This window comes from Mandrillus leucophaeus, unplaced genomic scaffold, assembly GCF_000951045.1.
Source record: "Mandrillus leucophaeus isolate KB7577 unplaced genomic scaffold, Mleu.le_1.0 Scaffold510, whole genome shotgun sequence".
In the NCBI taxonomy this organism is placed as follows: domain Eukaryota; kingdom Metazoa; phylum Chordata; class Mammalia; order Primates; family Cercopithecidae; genus Mandrillus; species Mandrillus leucophaeus.
In genome coordinates, this window is record NW_012105476.1 from 705,024 (window position 1) to 716,005 (window position 10,982).

The 10,982-nt window shown below is 51.5% G+C and overlaps 1 protein-coding gene across 1 annotated transcript in view; it reads left to right on the top strand.

The window, feature by feature from the left end:
* Nucleotides 1-10,982, top strand: part of PASK (PAS domain containing serine/threonine kinase) — a 48,284-nt gene that overhangs the window by 16,114 nt on the left and 21,188 nt on the right. Inside the window, exons 10-12 of the mRNA XM_011996381.1 lie at nucleotides 3,453-4,702; nucleotides 6,748-6,932; nucleotides 7,670-7,837. Of these exons, the coding sequence (XP_011851771.1) occupies nucleotides 3,453-4,702; nucleotides 6,748-6,932; nucleotides 7,670-7,837 (1,603 nt within the window). The remainder of the gene's footprint in view (nucleotides 1-3,452; nucleotides 4,703-6,747; nucleotides 6,933-7,669; nucleotides 7,838-10,982) is intronic.

Here is a 10,982-nt window from a genome sequence, read left to right on the forward strand (position 1 = left end):
TTACAATTTTATGTGTGCATGTGCATATGTGTGCTCACATGTTACTGCTTCTTTCCTTTAGCACGGCTGGGATTATACCGTGCACACTGTCCTAAATGTGTGTGTATGTGTATGCACATGCATGTCCTGCAGATCTTCCTCTACAGGCCCCCTCAGAACCGAAGCCTCCTGGACGGCATCCTAGCTCATGAGCCACTGTCCCACTGGCTGACGTGCTGGTGCTTTCTCTTGTTTGCTTAGCCTCCCTGATTTTCCATTTGCCACTGTGTGTCCACGTTCAGTGACGTGAGAGAGCAGCTGTTGGCTCTACTTGCTCTCCTTCCACTGTGTGGAACAGAGCAGGCGCTCAACACATGTGAGTTTTCAATATTACTATGAATAATATTGCTGTGTGCACCTCTCCAGAGGTCCCACCAAGCTGAAATGGGGTGACTGTCGTTGAGGGCCCAAGTGTGGCCCGTGGGTGCTCACAGCACTAGTGACTGGGCCCCCTTGCCAGTGCTCCCCTTGTCTGGGACGTCTCGGCAGACAGAGGCCACGTGGCCCGTTGCTCTCCTCAGGACCTTGGACACAACTCATCTGCCAGGACTTGGTTGTACCAAGGGAGTTGGCCAAGATCAGCCAATTCCTAGTCTTTCTATTGGATTGGACGTTTTTGGATGTCAGAGTTCTAAGAGTTTGATTAGCATCTACTACACATCTAGTGCAGTTATGACTACAGAGATTTATCCATTCATTCACCCGCTCAGTCACTCACTCGTTCACTTATTCAACAAATGAGCATTGCAGAAGACTTGAGGTGTGTTCCTGAGAACTGTGGTCTGGTCAGGACAATAAGCTGAAACAGTAAGAGGACAGGGGTAGGAAGCATGAAGGAAGGAGGTGAGCTGTACGGAGTGCTTTTGTGTTCTAGGGATTTAAGTTGGGTGCTTCCTCTAAGTTGTCTCCTTTAGTTTTCCTGGTAATCCTGGGAGTGCAGTCTGATTGTTAGCAAATGGATGCTGAAGCTGAGTGAATTGTTAGACTGTGGATCAGGTACTAGAAGAGACCCCAAGTAATGTGCTCAGACAGCAGGTGGGGATTTCGGATCTCCACAGAGGCCAGGCCCTGGTGCATCCCCAGTGGAGGACCTATGGTCCCTGGGGCTGCCCTGGGTTGAGGTCCCAGCAGCTCAAGGGACTGTGTGCACTTGGCAGATCACATCCTTCATGCCCTGACTGCATGCTGGCCAGACTGAGTGGCATGGCGATGCCTGGCTGCCAGGGCAGCTGGAGGATGTACTTGTGTTTCCTGAGTTGCTGTCCTGCTGAAAGTCAGAGATCCACAGTTTCACAATCTCTTAGCCAAAATTGTGAAACCCAAAATGCCCCCAACACTGAAATATTTTTCTTAGAATTGATGCTAAAAGCATTGGATGGTCAAATTGGCCCTGAGCGCACGTGAAGCTGTTCGTGGCTTTCCCTTGACCTCTGCAGTTTGAGTATTCAGAGGCCTCGCTGCAGACACAGGGCAGTGGGTGCCCATGAGGCCCTCTCCCCAGCCTGCTGGGGTCTCCCTAGCAAGTGGCCATATGACTTTTCTGAAATCCCCAGACACATCTGGCCCAAGGGTTTTGATGGAAGGGCCGTGGACCCAGGTGACCGCGGAGAGGAGAACGGGTACTGAGGCTGCAGCAGTCCGCTCCTCAGGCCCCAAGAGCATGGGTGAAGATGCAGGGCTGCCCAGGGGCCTCAGCTGTGTGTCCAGACTGTGCCCCAGAAGTTGCCCAGACTCTTTGGCAAGGGACTTTATGAGACCCTTGTGGTGTGCATTCGCCTCCTGCCTTACCTGGTCCTGCAGGAGGATGTGCGGTTTCCTGGCATTTGCATGGGGTTTGTCTCAAGCATGGGATGGACAGAGAGGGAGAGGGAGGTGCAGGGGAGAGAGAGATGGGAGAGATGGAGGGAGAGATTCAGGCAGACGCAGACCCTCCGCCTACCCCTAGTTCCCCTCAGAAAACTGCTTTTCCTCAGAACTTGGCTCAGAATCCCTTTCTCTGTGGAACCCACCCTTCCTTCCTCTTGGTCTTTTTTTTTTTGAGATGGTCTTGGCCATTGCCCAGGCTGGAGTGCAGTGGTGCGATCACAGCTCGCTGCAGCCTAGACTCTTGTGCTCAAGCGAGGTTCCCACTGCAGCCGCCCAAGTAGCTGGGACTACAGGTGTGTGTCACCACGCTGGCTAATTTTTTAATTTTTTGTAGAGACGAGGTCTCCCTGTGTTGTCCAGGCTGGTCTCGAACTCCTGGGCTCAGCCTCCCACAGTGCTGGGATTACAGGTCTGAGCCACTGTGCCCAGTCCTGTGCTCTTCCTGAGCCTCTGGTGTACCTTTACTAGGTTGCTGACGTTAACCTGTTTGTCTGTCCCCGAGTGAGGGGGTGCGGTCACATTCTGTTCATCTGCTGCCCAGCGTCAGTCTGTCGTGTGGAGGCCACAGTGCGTGGCTGACAGGAGACCTGGGTCCTTTGGCTCTGTAATCATCCTGTCTGGACTGTGGCAGCCTCCTCGTGGGTCACCATGTGCTGAATGCTGGGGGACATTGTGTGCCACCTCTTAGGAGCCGCCCTCACCAGCCTCCTCTCTCTTTTTTGGCCCCTGTCCCCTTCTTTCTTTTTTTTTGTTTAAGACAGAGTCTTACTCTGTCACCCAGGCTGGAGTGCAGTGGTGCAACCTCTGCCTCCAAGGCTAAAACGATTCTCCTGCCTCAGCCTCCAAGTAGCTGGGATTACAGGTGTCTGCCACTGCACCTGGCTGATTTTTGTATTTTTAGTAGAGACAGGGCTTTGTCATGTTGGCCAGGCTGGTCTCAGACTCCTGACCTCAAGTGATCCGCCCACTTCGGCCTCCCAAAGTGCTGGGATTACAGGTGTGAGCCACTGTGCCCGGCCCCCCCGACCCCTGTCCCCTTCTGCGTGGGCCCCATCTGAGAGCCATTTCCCTAGTGGCTGTGAAGTCAGATGGTGTTTGTAGTCAATCAGTTGTTTTTTTTTTTTTTTTTACTGTTGTAGAGTTTGCCAGGGACCCTCCAATCCCTCTCTCCTTTCCTCTCACACCTCCTCAAGGCAGCAGCAGGGACTTCCCCTTGCAGGCGGGGCTGCGGCTAAGCTGCACAGCTGACTGGGGTTTGGAGGCTTGAGATGAAGCGAGAGCGCTGAGCAAAGCATTGGCAAGTGCTCCTGTACTTTACTGCTGGGCTTTTGGTAGCATTCTCTGCTAAATCATTTCTAAATACGGACTTAATTGGGAGAAATTTAAGATAAGTGCTTTTTAACTTGGTCACAAAATTTGGTCTTTCTCTTGTTATAAAGTGGTGGCATTTAATGCTTTGTACTTAGTTCTAATGGACAGTCGGTGCAATCTCTCCTTTTGACTCATCTGTGGCCCTACATGATGGTCACCCATGTCATTATCCCCAGGGTGGACAGTGTTCCAGACGGAAGCCTGCCAGTGCACGGTGAACAGGCGCTGCCCAAGGACCAGCAAGTCACTGCCTTAGGGAGAGAGGAACCTGCGGCAGTAGAGTGTCCCGGACAGGATCTTCTGGGAGAAAGCAGGTCTGAACCAGTGGATGTGAAGCCATTTGCTGCTTGTGAAGGTTCTGCAGCTCCAGTCCCAGCTGAGGATGGGGGCAGTAACGCTGGCGTGTGTGGCCTGTGTCAGGAGGCCCGGCTAGAGCGGATGGGAGTCAGTGGTCCCAGTGGTTCAGACCTTTGGGCTGGGGCTGCCATGGCCAAGCCCCAGGCCAAGGGTCAGCTGGTGGGGGGCAGCCTCCTGATGCACTGCCCTTGCTACGGGAGTGAATGGGGCTTGTGGTGGCAAAGCCAGGACTTGGCCCCCAACCCCTCTGGGATGGCAGGCCTCTCGTTTGGGACACCTACTCTAGATGAGCCGTGGCTGGGAGTGAAAAATGACCGAGAAGAGCTGCAGACCTGCTTGATGAAGGAGCAACTGTCCCAGTTGAGCCTTGCGGGAGCCCTGGATGTGCCCCACGCCGAACTCGTTCCGACAGAGCGCCCGGCTGTCCCTGCTCCTGTGTTGTCCTGCGATCTGGGAGGCAGAGACCTATACGGTGGCTTCACGGGCAGCTCCTCAGCCTGCTATGCCTTGGCCACGGACCTCCCTGGGGGCCTGGAAGCAGTGGAGGCCCAGGAGGTTGATGTGAATTCGTTTTCCTGGAACCTCAAGGAACTCTTTTTCAGTGACCAGACAGACCAAACTTCATCAAGTTGTTCCTGTGCTACGTCTGAACTCAGAGGGACACCCTCTTCCTTGGCAGTGGGCTCTGATCCAGATGTGGCCAGTCTCCAGGAACAGGGATCATGTGTCCTGGATGACAGGGAGCTGTTATTACTGACTGGCACCTGTGTTGACCTTGGCCAAGGCCGACGGTTCCGGGAGAGCTGCCTGGAACATGATCCAACAGAACCGCTTGAGGTTGGTTTGGTGTCCTCTGAGCATTATGTAGCAAGTGACGGAGAAAGCCCAGGACACATTCCTTCCGTGTTGGATGCTGGCCCTGAGGACACGTGCCCATCAGCAGAGGAGCCAAGGGTGAATGTCCAGGTCACCTCCACACCCGTGATGCCCGGGGCTGCTGGCCTGCAGCGGGAGATCCAGGAGGGTGCCTACTCCGGGAGCTGCTATCATCGAGATGGCTTACGGCTGAGTATGTCCCGGGCCCCATGGGAAGAAGCATGGTGCCCCCAGAGCACAGTGCAGTGGGGGTGCAGGGCCTTCCTTGTTCTGGGGTCTGATGGGGTTTCGCCCTGGAATAGTTTCAGCAGAAATCGTGTTTTAAAGGAGAATGCATTATCATCTGCCCCTTGAAAATTAAGATTACAAATGTGTGTGCCTGGGGAGGGTGGCGCCCAGGGTCCCAGTACACCTGCTCCATGCCCATCAGTTCCAGCTGTGTCTCCCAACTCAGGCCATACACTTCAGAGAGCCACTCCTCACAGCAGCCTGGGGAGATTCTGTTGGGAGCAGGAGAGGCGCGGGGACGTCATGTTGGAGTCTGTCTCTCGACCTCCCGCCGGCCCCCACCTCAGTGGTCACATGGAGAGGCCGAGAGAGATGTGAGCATGGCGAGGTGCTCACGTGTTCTTCTTCTGTGCTTTTGGTGTTTAGGCTGCCCTGATCTCTGAAAAACGAAAAACCTGCCCTTCTGTGAGGGTCATGTGATCAGGCCACTCTGCTTGCCCCTTTGAGGTTGATTCTGTTTTACTTTCTTTTTTATTTTCATTTCTTTTTTTTTTTTTTTTTGTGAGACAGAGTCTCGCTCTGTCGCCTAGGCTGGAGTGCAGTAGTGTGACCTTGGCTCACTGCAAGCTCTGCCTTCCGGGTTCACGCCATTCTCCTGCCTCAGCTTCCCGAGTAACTGGGACTACAGGTGCCCGCCACCATGCCCAGCTAATTTTTTGTATTTTTAGTAGAGACGGGGTTTCACTGTGTTAGCCAGGATGGTCTTGATCTCCTGATCTTGTGATCCACCCGCTTCAGCCTCCCAAAGTGCTGGGATTACAGGTGTGAGCCACTGTGCCCTGCCTTTTTGTTTTTATTTTTTGAGACGGAGTCTCACTCTGTCACCCTAGCTGGAGTGCAATGGCATGGTCTTGGCTCACTGCAACCTCCGCCTCCCGGGTTCAAGCGATTCTCCTGCCTCAGCCTCCTGAGTGGCTGGGACTACAGGCGTGTGCCACCACACCTGGCTAATTTTTTTGTATTTTTAGTAGAGACAGGGTTTCACTATGATGGCCAGGCTGATCTCGAGCTCCTGATCTTGTGATCCACCCGCCTTGGCCTCCCAAAGTGCTGGGATTACAGGCATGAGCCACTGAGCCCGGCCAATTTTTTGTATTTTTAATAGAGATGGGGTTTCACCATGTTAGCCAGGATGGTCTCGATCTCCTGATCTCGTGATCCGCCTGCCTCGGCCTCCTGAAGTGCTGAGATTACAGGCGTGAGCCACTGCGCCCGGCCATATTTTCCTCATTTCTTAATAGGTCCACATTATTTTAACCAGTTGTTTCCATATTGCTGATTTTGTAGCGCTGATAACTACGGTTCTTTATTTAAAAGAATTTTGTAAATAATACGTGTTATTTGTACAAACATTAGAAATATAAACAAGAAGAAAATAAAATGAGCTGTAAATCCCCACCACCAAAAAAGGCTAACCACACTTATGTTGGTGTATAGCAGGAGGCTGTGGAAAAATGCGTACATGCTTTCTCTGTATAAGTGGGTATGGAGTTTAATATGGCTATTAGTGACTAGAGCAGGTGCACGTATACATGGTTTTAATGTAAGCCTTTCACATTCTTGTCACCGGAAGGCCGAAGACCCACTGTGTGTAGGGGCACGTTGAATGCAGGTTCCTCAGGCTATTCTGAGTTTGGGGTGGTCTGCAGACCTCCCCGGAGGGCTTCTTTGGCCTCTGGCTGCCCTGAGTGAGGAGGTGTGGTGGTTGCAGGCCTGCAGGCTATGCCCTGAGGTGTTTCCCTGGCCGGCCCTGACAGCTTTCCTCTAGGCCTTGGTGCTGCCTACCTGTGCGTGGGCTGTTCTCTGGGCCGCGTTCTGGGGACTGGACTTTCTAACCTAAAGCTGCTGGGGACTGAACTGTTGCATTCTGGGTACTGGACTTTCTAACCTAAAGCTGCTATCTAGCCAGGTTAGCACAGGCCTGTGCGTTCTTACCTTCTTACCCTTCAGGCGTACAGTTTGAGGTGAGGCGGGTGGAGCTCCAAGGCCCCACACCTCTGTTCTGCTGCTGGCTAGTGAAAGACCTCCTCCACAGCCACCGCGACTCAGCCGCCAGGACCCGCCTGTTCCTTGCCAGCCTGCCCAGCTCCACCCACTCCACCGCTGCGGAGCTCACCGGACCCAGCCTGGTGGAAGTGGGTATTTGCAGTTAATGCCTGCCCTGGACTTGTCTTGTACCGTGTGGCAGATATCCTAGTTGGCATCTCTCTGTGTTTCCTCGGATATGGGAATATGGTCTGTTTGTAACTTTTGTTTTCTTTTTTTTTTTTTTGTGGGACGGAGTTTTGCTCTTGTTCCCCAGGCTAGAGTGCAATGGCGCGATCTCGGCTCACTGCAACCTCCACTTCCTGGGTTCGGGTGATTCACCTGCCTCAGCCTGTAGTGGGGATTACAGGCACGCATCACCATGCCTGGCTAATTTTGTATTTTTAGTAGAGACTGGGTTTCTCCTTGTTGGCAAGGCTGGTCTTGAACTCCTGACCTCAGGTGATCCACCCACCTCGGCCTCCCAAAGTTCTGGGATTACAGAAGCGAGCCACTGCACCCGGCCCTGTTTGTAACTTTCCACACTGTCTTCTAGTATCCAGTGTGACTATACAGCCACTTTAAATCTGCATAAGTCCATGTGTATGGTGGGGTGTGAACACGTTTCAACATGTGTGCCAGTTGGGATCAGTGTGCTGAGGCTGCTTGGGGTGCCCTGTGGAGATAGGCCTTCAGACCTGTCTGAGAGCATGGGAGGAGAGGGGACCGGAAGGCAGGGCACACCTGCCTCGGGCGAATACTGAAGACGCAGGGGGACCACTGTAAGTGCTGCACCTCTGCCCGGTGCAGTTGCATGTGACCCCACAGACCTTCCTCTACATTGCAGGTGCTCAGAGCCAGACCCTGGTTTGAGGAGCCCCCCAAGGCTGTGGAACTGGAGGGGTTGGCGGCCTGTGAGGGCGAGTACTCCCAAAAGTACAGCACCCTGAGCCCGCTGGGTAGTGGGGCCTTCGGCTTCGTGTGGACTGCTGTGGACAAGGAAAAAAACAAGGAGGTATGCTGGCTGTGGGAGGGGAGTGGCGCCAGGCACCACTTCAAATGGCTCTTGACTTTTGGTCCCAGTTCTCTAAACCTGGGGTTTTTGGAGGAGTCCTGTACATACGGCACCAAGCACACAACCTGGCATGTGGGCGGTTTCCGGATACAAGGAGGCTCTCCCAGCAGCACACACGTCGACATCCGGGGTTGCTGATCCCATCAAGCTGTAGATTCAGACCTCGAACAGGCCAGGCTCAGGGCTTCGCCTCCTGCCCTTGTGTTGAGATCGCACATCTGGATCTGTGTTCCCTCCTTTCTGAGCCTGGGTCTTGCGCCATTCTCCTGCTGCCCACTTAGATGCTGATATCTCGCGGGCACTGCACATGCACGCTTAAAACCAAATTTAGGACCTCCTCCACCCCGCTGGAAAAAACCCCCAAGGAAGAGGCAAGCGAGCTAACCAGCAGAAGCCCTTGGTCTTCCCAGGCCCCGGGAGTGATTGCGTTGTTTATAGCTCACGGCTGGAGCAGGGACTGGTGTGTGCGAGGCGTCCCTCTAGGTGCACTGAACACTGCCAGCTGCTCATTCCTCCCACCCCTTTCCTCCCCAGTTATCATGGCCATTCTTACATACTCTCCTTCCAAGTAAGGTTTAGAACTTACTGTCCCTCCCTCCCAAGTCCTCTCGGGATTCGTAGCTGCCTGGACATGTTGCGTTGTGGGGGAGTTGACCTCAGGACGATGCCCACTTTCCTGTTCAGAAGCAGCATCTGCTGCTTGCTGTGAATCTTGTTAGATTGTCCAGGTGTGTTCGTGCCTGGCTTGGCGGGTTCCTGGGAGGGTCATGGAATACTGCCCACGGGATCCTTTGCTCCCTGCATTTTCTAGTCACTTGTGGCTGGAATACACCAAAGATCCGAGCTTGGATTGATTCATCATATGTCTGTATCCACATCTTCCTAGTACTCATGCTTTTTTAGTGGATCTTTTGGATTTTCTAGATCAACAGCCACTCCTCTGCAGTAATGACAGTGTTGTCCCTCCCCTCTGTGATTTGCCTGTCATCATCCTTTGCTCCTTTGCTCCTGTCTGTCCTTAGCTAGGACCTGTGGAGTGTGCTGCACAGCAGGTGTGCTGCTGCTTCTCCAAGGTGGCCATGGCTCCTTTCATTCCTGATGAGCATCTTTTATTCAAGGATCTTTCATTTTACTTTCAACTTGCTAAAATGTTTTAAGAATGAGTGTTGAGTTCTATCAAATTCTATCAAAAGATGTCTTTTCAGCATCTATTGAGATATTCATATCCTTCTTGCCTTTATTAATAAAATGAATAACATAGTCACAGAATCTGTCTTTGATTACGTTATAACAGTTCTTAATGCATTGCTGAATTTGACTTTTGATTTGCTATTTCTCTCTCTCTTTTTTTTTTTTTTAAGACGGCCTCTTGCTCTGTTGCCGGGCTAGAGTGCAGTGACATGATCTCAGCTCACTGCAACCTCCGCCTCCCGGGTTCAAGTGATTCCCCTGCCTCAGCCTCCCAAGTAGCTGGGGTTACAGGCATGCACCACCACGCCCAGCTAATTTTTTGTATTTTAGTAGAGTTGGGGTTTCACCATGTTGGCCAAGACGGTCTCGATCTCTTGACCTTGTGATCCACCCACCTTGGCCTCCCAAAAGTGCTGGGATTACAGGCGTGAGCCACTGTGCCTGGCCTGATTTGCTATTTCTATTTGGGATTTTTTTCGTTTATATTCATACCTGAGTTTTGTTTCATTTCATTTCTTTTCTCTTTTTTTTTTTCTCTTTTTCATTTATATTCATACTTGACTGACTTCCTTCCTGCCTGCCTTCCTTCCCTCCCTCCCTCCCTCCTTTCCTCCCTCCTTCCCTCCTTTCCTCCCTCCTTCCCTCCTTCCCTCCTTCCCTTCTTCCTTTTTTTTTTTTTTTTTAATGTCAGAGTTGCATGAGGCTGGCCTAGTGGTGGTTGGATGGTGTGTCAATACCTGGAAGATGATGTTCCCTTGGCTGCCCTAATTCTTGTTTCACTCTTTTTTTGCTTCACTTGCCAAATAATTGTCTGTTTTACTCATCAAGTATTTTTTTGGTTTCTTTTAATTTCTTGCACTTTCTATGAGTTAATTTTGCTATTTTTCTAGATTATTGTATTGAATGTGTATTTTCAATGCTGTTAGTGATAACAGTGTTTACAGTATTAAGCTTTCAGATACACTTTGGCCACATCCTAGAGGTTTTACTCTACAGTGCTTTTGTTGTCATGTGTTTCTAAGCAGTTTGATTTTTTTTTTTTCTTTTTTTGAGACTGGGTCTCACTCTGTCATCCAGGCTGAAGTGCCGTGGTATGATCTAAGCTCACTGCAGCCTCTGCTGCCTGGGCTCAAGTGATCCTTCCCCCTCAGCTTCCTGACTAGCTGGGACTACAGGCACTCACCATCACATCTGGCTACTTTTTTTGTGCTTTCTTTTTTTGGGGGGTAGAGACAGAGTTTTGCCATGTTATTCAGGCTGGTCTCAAACTCCTGGGCTCAAGCGATCTACCTGCCTTGGCCTCTCAAAGTTCTGGGATTACAGGTGTGAGCCACCATGCCCAGCCAACAGTTTGATTTTTAAGTTTCTGTTTTCATCTTTAATTTATCTGAGCAGATCTTCTCATTCTTGGTTTGTATCAGGAATCCGATGGACTCTAGGGGTTTCTTTAAACCTTCATAGCTTAAGGCAGAAGAAAGAAGCCCCAGCATCTTTCTCTTGCTGTAAAAAGAAACCACATGAGTAGTTTTTGCCTTTAAAAAAAAAGATGTCAATTTAAATGTTATTATAAAGCCAACAAATTATTGAGTAAAGGAACCAATCAAAAAATAGACTCTTAAGGGTTGTTAACGGTTCATAGAACAGAGTGCAGTTCCCACATCTTAAGAATCTCCTTTGTATCAAGAACGCTCCTAGGCCTGGTTTCCTGGTGACAGACAGCAGAGATGGGCATACGTCCCCTGCCGTCACTGTGCTGGTGGTTACCTGGTGACGGAGAGCAGAGATGGGCACACGTCCCCTGCCGTCACTGTGCTGGTGGTTACCTGGTGACGGAGAGCAGAGATGGGCACACGTCCCCTGCCGTCACTGTGCTGGTGGTTAGCTGGTTACGGAG